Raw genomic sequence first — 16810 nt, forward strand, 5'->3', positions numbered from 1 at the left:
AAGAGTTAAGTACCAGTTTTATTGTGAAGTAACATCACACGTACTATACACTAAAGAGTTAAGTACCAGTTTTATTGTGAAGTAACATCACACGTAGTACACACTAAAGAGTTAAGTACCACTTTTATTGTGAAGTAACATCTCACGTAGTACACACTAAAGAGCTAAATACCAGTTTTATTGTGAAGTAACGTCACACATAGTACACACTAAAGAGTTAAATACCAGTTTTATTGTGAAGTAACATCACACGTAGTACACACTAAAGAGTTAAGTACCAGTTTTATTGTGAAGTAACATCACACGTAGTACACACTAAAGAGTTAAATACCAGTTTTATTGTGAAGTAACATCACACGTAGTACACACTAAAGATACTTTAAAGATTAGTGAATGGTGGTGGAGATTTTTTAGTATTGGAATATAAAATGTTGGTATGATAATTCATACGAAATATTTTAACGAAAATTTAAACACTAAACATTGTAATAAAAAGTATTTTACTTGAAAATATATAACGATATTTATAATATCAATATACTTTTTAGTTGAACTAATAATGTCTGCAAATAGTCTTAACTGGATATAGTTTTACTTAGTATGCCACGTGATTCAATACTCCAATTTCTGATGGTTTTCTGGAAGAATACAAAAGAAAAGATTGTCTGTCTAACTTCAGTTGATATAATTTCTCTTCCTGCAAAGAAAAACAAAAACAAAGTAAAACGTATACATGGAAAACTATGCTCAATCTTACATTTGTTTTCAACTAGTGATTTAGGTATTTAATATCTGACTTAATTCATTTTGAATTTAGCCAAAACTACACGAGGTTTGTACGTCCAACTGTCCCTAATTTTGCTATCATAAACTGGAGGAAAGGCACATCGCTAACCCTTGAGCAACTCTTTTTTTTTTTTTTTTTAGCGATGATTATCGTCTTGTGTTATAGCATACTCTCCTTATCAGCCGTTGAAGCGTTATAAGGCGAGTATGTTCGAGGGGACAGAATCCAAGGCCAATACATTCAGATTAGGAGTCTGGTGTTCTAACCACGAGTCATGCCAGTTAGATGAGAATAAATGTGTTTCGTAGAAAAGATGATAATAATTCAATATTTTTAACTAAGTTAGCGTGCTTTAAAGCAACGTTTCCCAAATATATTTCACCCACGTCCCCATTAATAAATATCGTTTCTCGTGTGCACCCTTGATTTTTAAATGAAGAAAGAATGAGTTAAGTGACTAGATGCAATGCACTGATACACATCAAAACATTCTATGCATTTTAGCAACTACATATTACTTTTTTATCAATAAAATATATTAAAGCACTTAATTTTGCACTATTGATTCTACCCTAATCATTTGCGTCTCTTGTAAGAGGACGCTCCAGACCTTGGGAGACGCTGCTTTGAGGTGTTCAAGGTTGCCGAATTTGGTAAAACCTCCATGAAATTTAGTAGATTTTGCTAATTTACCTGTTGCATGGCCAATAAAAGATTTTCAAATTTATTGCCCCTTTACGTGAAATTTGACCTTGTGATAATACTTTATAAGGGCGAGTTTTACGTCTAAATGTTTGAATATGCTTTATAAGGACTCATTGCGCAGGCGCAAGATAATTTCAGACAATGATGATCCACCAGTGCCTCTTTTAGTCTTGTTTTCATGTATTGTAGCTGTTGTTATGATTTGGTGAGTTGTGACTCGTGAATGTCAGTATTCGTTTACAGTGCATTGTTTAATTTTAAATTTGTGTTTTGTTTGATTTTTATAATTTTACTTAATTTACATTTAATCTAACCCACAGATCATAATGGCTGAGAAAAGGATTGAAAAGGAGTTGATTTAATAGAAAGTCCTGCATAGGCCTAGTTACGAACAGAAACGTTAGTTGCCACAAAAAATGGCCTAATTATCTAAATTTAGTTGTTTTAGTCGAAGTTCGAAAAACGTAAATAAGTCGTTTTGTAAAATATGCAGTTGTGACTTATTTGGGAGTGTTACCATATATGAGAAACATCTTGACAGTGAAAACATGTAAAAATTTTAAAGCAAGTGCCGAGACTTCTAAAGTAACTAATTTCTTACGACCTTCAACTTCTTCATGTAGCATGTCTCAAGTGGTTTTTACTGGACTGAAAATGTGTGCGTTTGTGGCAGAACACAATCTCCTCATTTCAATACTAGATCAGCTTTCTGTCTAATGCATGATCTAATTCTAAAATTTCTAAGGGGAAGTAAAAGTACAAGAACAAAAGGAACAGCTATTTATCGTAATATCATTGGTGAGGAATACTTGGAAATTCTTATAGCACAGTTAAAGAATATTAAATTTTCATTAATTATTGATGAAAGTACAGAGGTATCTACAAAAACAACTTGCTCTAATAGCTAGATTTTATGATAGTCATGTTTAAAAAAACATTTGACAAGTTTTTAACTTTTTTGGAAGTCAACTGCTTTTCTGCCCAAGACATTTACAATTCTATAGTAATTTTGTTTAATAAACATGGAATCTCATTTAAAAATCTGATAGACTATGCAAGTGTAATGATGTGGTCAAAAAGTGGTGCTCAAAGTGTTCTAAAGCAGAAAGTGCCATATCTCTTTGTATAAGGTTATGTATGTCATTCGATGCATTTATGTGCATCCTATGCATATTCTGAACTTCCAACTTCCTTAGAGAAGCTGACTAGAAACATTTATTAACATTTGTCAAACAGTTCAAAGAGATTATTTGAATGTGCAAAATATAAGTGTTAGAAAGACTACTGAATGAATGGCCAGCACTTGTTTTATTTTTTTTCTTCAGCAGCATTAGAAGATGGGATGACTGTAGCATTTACAATACTAGAAGGTATACAAAGTCCAACTGTAAATATGTACTTTGCATTTCTAACTTTTATTCTGCCATGTGTAAATAAAAAAAAAACTTAAGAGTTTCAAGCTCAGAGCTTCAGAATTCATAGGCTACGTGACTCCATCAACAGTAGTATGAAAGGTATCCTTGGTAATCTTATTAAAAAAAGAAATACTAAAAGATGTAGATATATCGAAGGTTAACATAAATGGTTCTTCAGTTTACCTTCCCTGAAGTGAAATATAGCGTGGAGCAAGAATTGAAAGTATCTTTCCGGAACCAAAATCCAAACCCAAGAACTCGAAGAATTTCAGTTTAAAAAAATTGAAATTTTATGTCAAATTAAACAAAGAAATGTACAAACGGTTTGTATCATCTGGTGTGTTCACGTATTTACAGCTATTTGAAGCTTTAGGTCCAGAATATGTGTCTAAAGGACAGCCACAATCAATTATCTATCTCATTGGCCATGAAATTTCCTGATATTATTGAGGAAGAAGAGTATGAAGATATCAATAGAGAATGATGAGAGTTAACTTTGTGAGAGAATGAAATTTCAGAACCAGAGAAATACTGGCATTATAGTTCTCAAGAAATATGTCGAGATAAATTTCGTTTCCCAATTATCTACAAATTAATTATATACTTAGTATCATTGCCTTATTCTTCAGCTGCAGCAAAAATTCTGTTCTTTTTTTGTAAACATTGTAAAGGTAAAAAATCATTCCCAGCTGAATACGGAAACACTAAATGCCTTATTATATGGCAAAAATCTTTTAGAAAACACATGTAAAGAATGATAACTGTCTGAAAATGTGTGCAAAAAAACATGAAGGAAACTAAGTTGTATGCCAATGAAGAAGAAAAAACACCAATTTTTTAATAATATAAGGTTAGCTACATGTGTTTTTATTTAATTTGGTAAAATCCAAGAATTTTCGGTAATTTTTAGAAAATTATTTGGCGTGTTTGTGTTTTTCTTATAGCAAAGCCACATCGGAGTATCTGCTGAACCTATCGAGGGGAATCGAACCCTTAATTTTAGCGTTGTAAATCCGTAGACTTACCGCTGTACTGGCGGGGGAGAAATTACTTGGTAAAATCCAAGAAGATCATCTGGCAACCCTGAAGGTGTTTAGTCAGAAAACTATCGAGTAAGATAAATTTTAGGATTAATATACTATCTCGGTGCAGAAAGCTATGCTTGCTGTTTTGGTTTAGGATAATAGAAAGGTACACAGCTTTGAAACGCAGTAAACAATCAACAAGAGCATTGTCCGAGCATGGTCTAGTGATTCGTGCACGAAACTGGAAATCGAAGGAAGTAGGGTTAACTTTTGGCTGTGGATGCGCTGTAGGGCTTTCGAATGGGGTTAACATTCAGGTAGAGGGTCTTGCAAGTTGATTGGCCTTATTCTGGGCGGGCCATAGTTCAGAACTAGGAACTATTATGCCTGAACCAAAGGTTTACTCTATAAGGTGCCATTCAGTTATTTGCACAAATTTCGGAAAAGTATTATTAAAGAATGTTGTCGGCATCTAAAACTTTTAGGATTAAAAACTTAATTAAACCTGTTTATTTCCCGGTTTGCTAGTGATAAGTCTATAGAGTAACAACGATATAATTCGAGGGGGTTTGATTCCTTGCTCCAGACAAGTAGGTACACCAATGTGGCTGTGCTCTAAAAACAAACATACGATCTTTTCCCATTAATTTTACTCAATGGAATAGTAGTAAGACTATTGATTAAAAACTCTAAAATCGAGAGTTCGATTTCCTGTGGTGGACATAGTAGGTAACCCAATGTGGGTTTGCTTCAGAAAAAATCGTTTAAAGTGCCAATGTTTGTGAAAAATATTGTTGTTGTTTTTTTAATTCAAAGCAGCATGATATTTCATATATTATTTAATCAACAGTTTTTATTTAGCTTTGTGGTGAGCTTGAGGATTCATAATGCTAGAATTTGAGCTTCGACATCTACGGCGAGCACGGCATGTCCAGATGGTTTGGGTGCTCGACTCGCAATCTGAGGGTCGAGGGCTCAAACCCGCGTCCCACCGAACATGCTCACCTTTTCAGCCGTGGGAGCGTTATAATGTTACAGCCAGTCTCATTATTTGTTGGCAAAAGAGTAGCCCAATAGTTGGCGGTAGGTGGTGATGACTAGCTGCCTTCCCTCTGGTCTTACACTGCTAAATTAGGGACGGCTAGCGCAGACAGCCCTTGTGTAGCTTTACGCGAAATTGAAAAATAAACCACCACTTTTTCTTGGTCATCAGTGAATAACGTTTCATGCAAATAGACACCAAATAAGGAAGGTCATTTCAAGATCCTAGGCCTGGCGTGGCCAGGCGATTAAGGCACTCGACTCGTAATCTGAGGGTTGCAGGCTCGAATCCCCGTCACACCAAATATGCTCGCCTTTTCAGTCGTGGAGGCGTTATAATGTGATTGTCAATGCTACTATATATTAGTAAAAGAGTAGTCCAAGAGTTGGCAGTGGGTGGCGATGACTAGCTGCCTTACTTCTAGTCCTCAAATACTAAATTAGAGACTACTACCTAGCGCTGATAGCCTTCGTGTAGTTTTGAGCAAATTTAAAACAAGCCAAACAATTTTTCGTCTAACATAAATTAGAAATAATTATAGTTAAATGTTTTATACAGACTTCTAGTTTTGTTGTTTCATTGAATATAGCACGTCAAAATTAAGAGGAACATTTCAAAATACATTGTAAAATTTTAAATCTTGCTCGTGCTGATTAAAACAACACCAATTCTCACTTGTAAAAGTTTGATTGATTACTTTAAATATGATCTAAATATCTAACACTAAGTTATATTGTACATATCACTTGTATATTCAGGCAGTTCACATTATAACTTTTCTTTTTGATATCTTTATTAAAATCTATAACGGATGTTACTTCGAGTTATCAGTTTGTGTCAGAGCATCGAGAAAAATATCAGAAGAAATAATTACATTTATTTTCAGAATATGTTTTCTCTAAAGGACTTCGAGACAGTCTTCCATAGGGATGTTATACTTTTCCTAGCCTTGATGCATTTCTGTTGAAGTTTGAAGACATTGTTGATTTTTTTGGTGATTTGACCATGATCTTTTCTAGACTCGAAAATCTATTAACACCACCTCCGGTTGAAGAATCTACGGATATGTTGACGACGTCATGTTTTAGAGGATCCAGTGACCTAACGTTAATGCCTTCATTTAATGTATCCACGGGTCTTGCAAGAAAGTCTACTCTAAGAGATTCTGGTGATATGACAAAAGGGCCTCCTCCAGTTAAAGTATAACTGCCAAAGCGATCTCCATTTAAATTATTTAGTGATCTTTTAACAACGATTTTTCCACTTAGAGGGTCCAAAGACTGAATAATTGTTCCTTCTTTGGATGATTCTAAAAACCTTGAAAACTTGCTAGGACTACTGGTTCTTTGATGTAATAATCTATAGAGCTTAGAGAAAGCAATGCTGAAAACTCTGTTGTGCCGAATATTCTGAAATTAACAATAACAAAACATAAATTACTGCTTATTTTGTTTCATGTACTGAAAATTTGTTCGTCAAAAAACTTTAATACACAGTGATGTCGAGAAAACACACTTGTAGAGAAAAATATATACGTAAAAACGACTCGTTTGGGTTGAGAAATGTTTTTACGTTCTTCGGTCATCGTCAGGTTCACAAATAAAGAAAGAAGTAACTGACCGGAAGCTGAACACATGTTTGAAAGGGGTTGTGTAACAGAGTGTCGGAATGTAGAGGGCGTGCTTAGATGTTTGAATATATAATTTTATATTATTTATTTTATTATTATTATTTATTATATTATTTTTAATATAAGTATGAAGGTGTTCCTTTGTATTAGTTTATTTGGGCTTGAGTTGTTGTATAAGTAAGGCTTCTTTAATTTTGCGTTTGTTTATGTTTGTTTCTTTATTTAGTATTTGAGTGTTTTCTATGGTTATTGTTGTGTTTATTTGACTTTATGTTCAACAACCACAACTATATACAAAGAAATGGCCTAAGCATGGGCAACCCAGTATCACCAGTTCTAGCCAATATTTTTGTGACACAAGTTGAAACACAAGCAATTAACACAGGATTACATCAACCACTATACTGGTACAGATATGTAGATGACACGATTGCGGAATTCACATCTACAGAACACACACTTAATTTTTTCAATCACATTAACGCTATACATCCCAACATCAGCTTTACATGTGAACAAGAAGAAAGCAATCAAATATTATTTCTTAACCTCAAAATTACAAGAACTGATACACAATTTGAAACAGAAATCCACCAAAAAATCACCCATATTGGACTATACATTCCTTGGGACTCAGCACATGAAACAAAACAAAAACTCAACATACTAAGAAACCAAATAAACACAGCCATAAAATTAACTGATGAGGATAGTATAATGTTTTATACGCACACACCTAGACAGAAAGCAAAATCAACCAATAAAAGTAAATATACCTCACGATTCAAAAAATCACAAAACCATATACTGCTGCATACCATATTTTCCCGACATCAGCAGAAAAATAACCAACATCTGGCAAAAACCAATAACAAAATATGACATTCCAGTTAATACCAAATTTATTCAAAAACCAGGCACAAAACTGAGGTCTATACTAAGTAAAAACTACACTGACAAACACCACACCAACATTATTTATAAAACACAATGTGATAACTGCCACGACTTTTATATTGGAGAAACAAGTAGCAAAATGGAAACCAGATTCAAAAAACAAAAAGTCACCTTCACATGTTTTCGAACACTGCAAGTCAAATAAACGCAACAATAACCATAGAAAGCACCTAAATACTGAATAAAGAAACAAACATAAACAAACGCAAAATTAAAGAAGCCTTACTTATACAACAACTCAAGCCCAAAATAAACCAATACAAAGGAACACCTTTATACCTATATGAAAAATAATATAATGAATAATAATAATAAAGTAAATAATATAAAATTATATATTCAAACATCTAAGCACGCCCTCTACATTCCGACACTCAGTTACACAACCCCTTTCAAACATGTGTTCAGCTTCCGGTCAGTTACCTCTTTCTTTCTTTGTGAACCTGACGTTGACCGAAGAAGGTCGAAACGTTGTTCGCTTCTCTACGTAAAAATTTTTCTCAATCGAAACGAGCCGTTTTTACATATATATTAAACTTTAATACACTGTTATTATTTGGATCTGTGACTTACGTTATGCAAAGAAATAACCGCTTTATTTTAATACGTTTATGCAATATTGTCTCTTCAAATAAAATGTCAAACCAAGATACGCTGAAAATGAATATACAGAATTCACTATGGGTCAGTCACACTTAATATAATTTTTTAAGTGTTACGTTTTGGAATTTTATTATTTCTGTTGATCACACCCAATTTGACTGTCGTGATTACATATTATTTATGATACTGGGTTTCCTATTGTATCAAGTTCTTATATTAAATTAGGTCAGATATTTTGAGAAATTTTTATACCACTGTGTGTGGGCATCGACGTCCAAGACCTAATTTTTAAGTAGACTAAAAGCAAATACATTCAGTAAAGCTATATGGGAGGATTTGATAGGTATGTGGAAGAATGGGATTTCTGTGACGACCTCAGTTTATTCAGTTACGTTTCCAATAAAAATAGCTGCTAGAAGGTATGTTCAGCTTTATAGCAACGTAGTTTTGGGAGGAAAGGATTGAGGGGTTGAAGGATTCTCTTTCGTAATTGGGTTTTCACTGTGCGGATTGATTTATAAGTATCTATGAAGATCATCAGAGACTTCATTTTTGAAATTTCACGTCTTTTGTCTCCACAGCAATATTTTGGTTTGAAGACCGATTCATGTTAAAACTACATACACATATCGGTATATTTAGCCAATTTTAACGAAAGGCCTTATTCTGCTGAAACATTCAACAAGCTGGTTTGCTGTTTCATACGGGTTTCTGTCATGTCAACGTACTTTTATAAGGGTCATGCTTTATAACCACTAAACTCACAACTATCTTTTGTAGCACTTTTATGAATGTGTAAATATAGTTTAGTATAGCACACTTGATGAATGTGTAAATATCGTTTATCGAAACTTACATGGTAAAATTTCTGTCGTCACACCCAGACTAATGGGTTTGTTCATGGAAGATTTAGAGATGGGTGTAGATATTCGCTTTTATTTCTATACGTCTACAAATTGGGCTTGTTACAAACTTTATAATTTTACATTAATTCTGTCACGCACAACCGACATTAGCTTTAAGTACCACCAGTGGTACTGGTATCACAGAATGAGAATCTTTGGATCAGGATGAAGTTTGTAATATTGTGTAAATAGTTATATATAGTTTCAGAGCAGTTACTTTATTCACGGCTGCCTCAGCATTTATACCTATCATGAAACACGACAGTGGTTCATAATAGAATGGCAAGTAATTACATTAAATCCCAATGAAACGCAAAGAGCAAGAAACATTTTAAATATTCATTTCAAACAACACTTTAACACCTCTAGTACTGACTGCTAAGGCTGCACACGTATATAAATGCTCAGTAAAGCGCACATGTTAGACTTACAAGGAAAATAAAATCAGCTCAAAAATCAGTTCCAGCCTACAACAAAAACAACTTGATATATTTCACCCAAAACTCCTTGTAAAATACTAAATAAAGTGCTGGGAAGGTTTTAGGGTTAATGAAAAGTCGACGTGTTTCTTCTATATTTTGTATAAGCAATAAAACACAATTTTAATGTAGACGATGTTATTATAACACCTTGAGAGAAATTTATTTCAAATATGTGGTGTTCCTTTAAAAACCTTAAGTACAGGGTTAAGAAGGAATTACAAGCCAGTGATAGATGAACATTACTTTACTGTAACATATGGATAATCAATGTATTTTACACTATAGTGTATAAAACATTAATTACAATTGGTAACTTTTGGTTTGTTTTGAATTTCGCGCAAACCTACACGAGGGCTATCTGCGCTAGCCGTCCCTAATTTAGCAGTGTAAAACTAGAGGGAAGGCGACTAGTCATCACCACCCACCGCCAACTCTTGGGCTACTCTTTTACCAACGAATGTGGGTTTGACCGTAACATTATAACGTCCCCACGGCTAAAAGGAAGCATTTTGGTGTGACGGGGATTCAAACTCGAGATCCTCGAATTACGAGTCGAGTGCATTAACCACCTGGCCATGCCGGGCCATATGAAGTGAAGGAGGGAAAACAAAATGGAATCTTTGATAGCCATGGCTGTAATTAAATTTCAAATCGGTCAAGAGATGGAGCTATAAGCTAAACGTTTCTACTTGAACAACAACAAAAATACCTATTCTGTGATTCTGCGACTAGAAATAATACACATATTATTAACTTTTATTAAATACATTCGTTGAATAATTACTTTAAAAAACACAACTATTTTTTGAAAGCGATGCTTTAGACGTATGTGTTTTATTTGAAAAGTCGACTTTTCTACCGGTACAATTTTATGCGTGCTTAGTGAGAGTTGTGTCTTAGTCTTGGCATGTATTTACCAGTTGCTATGGCTCCCTAGTGGCATAGCGGAATATCCGCGAATTTCTAAAGTAAGAAACCGGGTTTTGGTACCTGTGATGGCAGAGCACATATGTTTCGTTATGTAACTACAAACAAACTAAAACCGATTCTCGTGTGTTATAAATAGATATCTTAGGTACATAGAAACCATAAATGCTTACTATATTCTCAAACAAACCTCCATAATAATATTCAGCTGCAGTTTAACATTTTACATCTCAAACTAATGCGATCAAATAGTCAACAACTACAGTAAATCATCATGAACCATATCGGGTATCTACTAGCTAAGTTGAGCAAAAAAAGCAGCCAGGAAAGAAGATAAAAACTGGAAATTTAAAAACCTTCAAATAAGGCTTGTAAAAAAAAAATTGTGGTTTAAGCACAAAGCTACAGAATGGGCTATTTGTGCTCCTCCCATCACAACTATCGAAACCCATTTTCTAGCTTTATAAGTCTACAGACACGGCACTGCGCCTTAGGGGAGCTACAAAACGTAAACAAATATGGCTAGCTGGAGAGAATCTCGACATTATTTATTCAAACTACAAATCCATATTTTGGCTTCACCAAATGTAATCCCAGGTAACAACAGCATGGAACCAAAATAGGGTTTGTGGGTTTCTCGTCATCACTGATCAAAATAGGGGTTTGTAGTTTGAATAAATAATGTATACAGTATCTACATACAGTCATGTGAAAAAGTTAGGACATCCTATGAAAGCTTGTGTATTTTTGTAACATTTATGGATATATAGATATTTAATCTCAATTTTAACAATTCATTCATTCATTCACCTCTCGATTCCATCAAGGAACATAGGGCCGCACTCGCTTGCAGATTCTTCAACCGGTATTTAAGTGAGTAGGTTGTTAGCCCACTGCACCGAACCGTCCATAATTTAGTAGTGTAAGACTAGAAGGAAGGCAGCTAGTCATCACCACCCACCGCCAACTCTTGGGTTACTCTTTTACCACCGAATAGTGGGATTGACCGTAACATTATAACGCCCCCACGGCTGGGCGTGCGGGCATGTTTGGCGCGACGCGGGCGCGAACCCGCAACCCTCGGATTACGAGTCTCACGCCTTACGCGCTTGGCCATGCCGGGCCAATTTTAACAATACTGAGAGATTATTGGAATATAACTAAACAATTAAAACTGAAGAAAAGACTTTTCAAGATCTTCTGTAAATGTAATTCTACAAAAATGCATATTCTAACTGAGGAAAAACAGTGGCTTTCTTTCTTTTAATAATGACACTTTATATGTACAAAAATATTCTTATTTATTTGAACGTTTATTTTTACTTTTAAATTTAAAGTTACTTATAACATAGTTTATTTTCTCCGAATATTTGCACAAAACTACTCAAGGAGGAGTCGTCTTGAATGCTGAACCGATAGAATAGAAACAAAGAAGCTCGTTAATAGTACACGCCTCCAACTACAATCTGGCTATACTATCCTGACTAAACTGTTACTTATATAGTGCACTGGCCCGGCATGGCTAGGTGGTTAAAGTACTCGACTCGTAATCTGACGGTCGCAGATTCGAATCTCCGTTACACCAAACATGCTCGCCCTTTCAGCCGTGGGAGCACTATAATGTGGCGGTCAATTCCACTATTCGTTGGTGAAAGAGTAGCTCAAGAGTTGGCGGTGAATGGTGATAACTAGCTGCCTTCCCTCCAGTCTTACACTGCTATGTCAGGGGCGCAGATAGCTCTCGTGTAGCTTTGCGCGAAATTCAAAACAAACCAAACCAATCTAGTGAACCTACAAAACTGTTTCGAAGCGCCATCTCATGGCAACTGGACGTAAATCTTGGATACTTTGATTCCCAGACCACATGCCAGACACTAGGCTACGTCACTCTCACATCAGATAGAAGTTCTTTTTTGTGATGTCATAGTATACGTACCGGAAATGACGAAATGATGTCGCAAAATATTTGGTTGGAACCGGAAGAAAAGTAGATATTTCTACTACCGGTTACGATGCAAACAATCAAACTGACGCCTTGTTTGTTTTTTTGTTGCTATTTTTAACAAACAGATGTTTGTAAAGTCTCCCAACAAAAATGTATCTCAGAACGGCTGGTATTGGTATTAACATTTTTATTGATAAGGAGAGAACAACGTTTCGACCTTCCTAGGTCATCTTCAGGTTAAGAAAGAGAGAGTTTGAAAGTTTTAATACGCATACCAGTCTTTCTGAGATACATTTTTATTTCAAGTGAGTTTCTCGTCATCAAGAAGTCTTCTAACAGTGAATCACACAACTTAAGTAAGTAATGGTGTGATGACCAAATATGGAATCGTTTGTAGTAGGTTGTACCGGATTAATATTGGACATATATTTAGCACTACGGTTACGAAGAGAAAAATATATTAGAAAAAAATGTGATATTACAAAACAAACCAATGGATCTAATAAATAGTTTTTATTTTCAGTATCGCTAAACCTGCTAGGAACACCTGTTTCAATATCCATATAATTTCTTTTTTACATACTATTGTTACAGTTCTTAAATATTTTTACATTTACAGTCACGATATCAGATTTAATATTCTTATCTTGAAATTGTCATTTTTTAATTTCTTTTTTATTTACAGACAAAACAAAAGATTTCCATTTAATAATAAATAAATTGTCCTTTTTTGACGATAACATTACAGGAGCTGAATAGTTCCAGTCGTTAGTTATGGAATTCTTGTCCGTAATGGTGAAAGAAGTGTCCACGGATGACGGTAATAAAAATCTTATTATTTTATTAAAGGTGGATTATCATTAAGCTTAAGGGTTATAATATTAAAATTCGTGTTGTGCATAACACAAGTAGTTCATTGAGCAGCTTTGTGGTTGAATTAAACAAAGAAACAGCTGAGGTAGTCTGTGGGAAATTATTTGGTGAGCTGAGAAAGTGTAGAAAGTATACGTTATTAGCCCTCAACACAACATTCAATAATCAATATTTGCTCGGTGTTATTGATACTTTCTATACAAGTGTAAAAAATTAAACGTAAAAAAAACACCCCACTGAATGAGGTCTGGTGTGAAGTTTTAGTTACTTATGTGTTTGAGTTTTGAAAGTACTTATTATGATAAATAATGTTGTTTTAAATATAGTTTTGTCTTATTTATTTATGTTATTGCACAAACTGAATGATCTGTTTATAGTTCAAGGGTTAATGTCAGAGGAAATTAGCATGGACGAAAAAAACAACAACTGTTAAGTGACGTTTCAGAATCTTTTGATCTAGACAGGTCCACTATGCATATGAATATTAATATGGAACTTATTGAATAATGAAATTAATAATTAATTTTAATTCACAGTCAGAGCAAAACTAAAAGTCAGCCTGGTATTCAATAAAGCTAAATAAATAATGTTTGTCACGTTTCTACTCATAAAGATTAGGATGCATTATTTTACCAGCTACGTAGTCTCGCTGTTAACGATATTTTCGGCTGTAATCCCAATAATATCTCATGGGGTTTTGCCAGCTTATGATATTTAAATTTATCCTAAATACGTATTAAACTAACAATACAAAACAGTCTTTATAAACTAATTCATTAGTAGGAGATCACTTGTTGAACTAGGTCATCTTGGTTTACCAATTTGATTTAATGAAGAATGTTACAAACATTCTTTTTAGTTTTCAGAGTAATAAGTTTTACATATTTATGTAAACCAAAAAGTAAAATAAAACCTTTTTACTCTAAGCTTCTCACCTGTGTTGGTCTACATTGAAACATCTGGATCGTCAGGGCTATCAATAAGACGATGATGCCTACTGCACGAACTTCCATCTTGGAATAACTGATGGATTAAAATGGACTAATTCTGATGGAGCGTTGGAATGTCTGATCGTCTAGGTAAGTGACATAATGTGTTTTATATGTAAGTATTTATCATTTCTTTTCAACATACGTATTCGTAGTGTGTTTTATGACGTAAGCCAATCAAAATTATCCTTGGCCACTGGTCCAGTTTTTATTATCTGATGTGTTCGTCTTCTTCCTGTGAATGACGTTGGTGGTGACATTTTCTTGATACCACCTACAGTCGTTGTCTTCAAAAAGTAAAATAAAAAAGCGATAAAGAAACAGAAAATAAATTGAAGGTTAACGAAACAGTAGCCACAAAAACGTAAAGTGTTATCAAAGAGAAGATTTTGGAGAATGGATTGTGTATTTTCCAATTTGCACTGCAACCACTTTGTCACCAATAACCAATAATCTGGCAGTGCGTGAGAACAATTAAATACAAGCATTATGAGTAACGCTATTTCTAAATGGGCAAACTAATATTTAGTTTTATTACGCTTTATGTTGTATTCTAATTTCGTAAATAGTTTTATTAACGTTATTTTTCAACGAAAACTACCTTATCGAATTCCTGAAAGAAAAACCGAGTATTGTTTACGATATATTACGCGCATGTATAATAATAATACGCCGAAAAACAGTTAACGTTTCCGGTATAGCAATTCAAAAGTTTCTAAAACAGTAACTTTTCCGTCTATTATCTTCATACCTAATCACGTTAGTGGGGCTAGTGCCTAAACGGCTCCGACTATCGCTACAAGATTTATCCAGCTTATTTAATTGGCCTGTGGGTATCCACTTTTGATATTCTGATGAAAATTCACACACACATACAACATACAGTTATAGTATAAATAGCAAAGATAAGCACGTATTGAACTATCTTTTCAACCCAATGGATAGCGCTGCATATTGATGAATAGACACGTGACAGTTTCTAAAGTTACAGTATATAGTTTAAACAAAAAATACATAAACAAGAGAAATAAAAATTATTAATTTTAAAATTAAGCAGGGATCCTGCTACTTAAAAACGAAAACAAAATAACGCTTGGGCAAAACATCAATCACAAATATAATCCTGCTTGGGCAACATACAATCAATAACAATCCCTGCTTGGGTCACACAATATAATCCCTGATTGGGCAACTTTATACATCAGTGGACCAAAGTAAGTATTAAATATTATAAATGTGTGTCTGTGGTTTTAATTATTGTAAGAGTTACAACTATCTGGGATACAGCTATACTGGAAGTTTATAGATCTTGTGTCCATTTCATGGACATATAAAACTAAATAAATGATAGGAAAATAAAATTTAATTCAAAGGAAAGTAAGGATTTATGGTTATTTGTGGAATTATTATAAGTATCCAAAACAAAATAAGTGGTGCAATAAAAAAGTACACAAACAAATAAAGTAATATTAATTGGATATACTTTAAAACAATTTTCAATCCTCACTTCGGCTGACATTGTGATCTGTATAGCTAAATGAGGCAGTCTAAGTTTACCAACCAAAGTATGAATTGAAAATCATTTTAAAGTATATTCAACCAGTATCACTTTACTTTTTATTGTACCATTTATTTTGTGTTTTATACTTCTGACAGCAATTCTACGAATAAACGAGCCCTAATCTCCATTAAAATATTAAGTTGTTTTCCTATTTGTAAAGTTACTTTTAAGTTCCAGATTAAAAACTAAGCTATTACAAATGTCGTGGAAGACGATAAATCCATGTTACAATCTGTATTCATGGTTACTAATCGAGGGATCTTTTTCTTTATAAATTATGAGTTTATTTGAATATACGTATATACATCGGAAACAGTTTTTTTTCTATTTTTTATCTTTTTTCTATATTTTTCTTAATAAAATGGGCATAAATTCTATAATAGGTATATATTAATGTGTTTTTGTGTATTTTACAGGCGTAAACACGTTGTCTCTGATATAAATATATATTATTTATTGTTTTTTAGTTACTTGCAACAGTATTGCCTGATAAATTTCGCTATAGTAGTGTTTAAGAGAATAAATATTAATAAATAAGATATTGGTGAAACAGGACAGTAACAGGTATCATCTGTGAGAAGGTATTTTGGATCTGATTAGTGTAATAGGATAGCTCAAAAATTGAGATAGGGTTAGAGAAAACCAATTTTGTGAGTAATAAAATCCAAATAAAATGGACTTAGGATTATGGATAACGAAGATCTTGGCTGCTTGTCCTTAGGAATAAGATATACTAAGCTCTAGATGGCAGATACGAGAATTGTATTACAGTCAAATTAGAGCATTGAGAGTGAAGCATCTGGAAAGGATGCAGAAAATTATGTAACATTTAGATTAAGCAGAGAAAATGAAACAGAATGTAGGCTTAGGTGAATGTGGTTAATGATTATGTGGAAAAAATATTTGCTACTCTACTTGACCAAAGAAGTTAAACGTTAATTTTTACTACTGAATTATAAATTTT

The 16810-nt window shown here is 33.7% G+C and overlaps 1 protein-coding gene across 2 annotated transcripts; it reads right to left on the minus strand.

Annotated features, from left to right (window-relative positions):
• Positions 1–263: 263 nt before the first annotated feature.
• On the minus strand, positions 264–14380 carry LOC143228209 (uncharacterized). 2 transcript variants are annotated; one of them, XR_013015258.1, is made up of 3 exons: positions 14232–14380; positions 5849–6383; positions 264–697 (listed from the first exon to the last, which is right to left on the minus strand). XR_013015258.1 is itself a non-coding variant. In XM_076459513.1 (2 exons), exons 1-2 carry the CDS (start codon positions 14307–14309, stop codon positions 5907–5909), a joined length of 555 nt encoding a protein of 184 aa, XP_076315628.1. In that variant the 5' UTR covers positions 14310–14380; the 3' UTR covers positions 5832–5906. The 2 variants fall into 2 exon arrangements, 1 of the variants encoding a protein (XP_076315628.1); XM_076459513.1 differs by lacking the exon at positions 264–697 and having other exon boundaries at positions 5832–6383.
• Positions 14381–16810: the final 2430 nt, after the last annotated feature.

Source organism: Tachypleus tridentatus, chromosome 10, assembly GCF_004210375.1.
Source record: "Tachypleus tridentatus isolate NWPU-2018 chromosome 10, ASM421037v1, whole genome shotgun sequence".
NCBI lineage: Eukaryota > Metazoa > Arthropoda > Merostomata > Xiphosura > Limulidae > Tachypleus > Tachypleus tridentatus.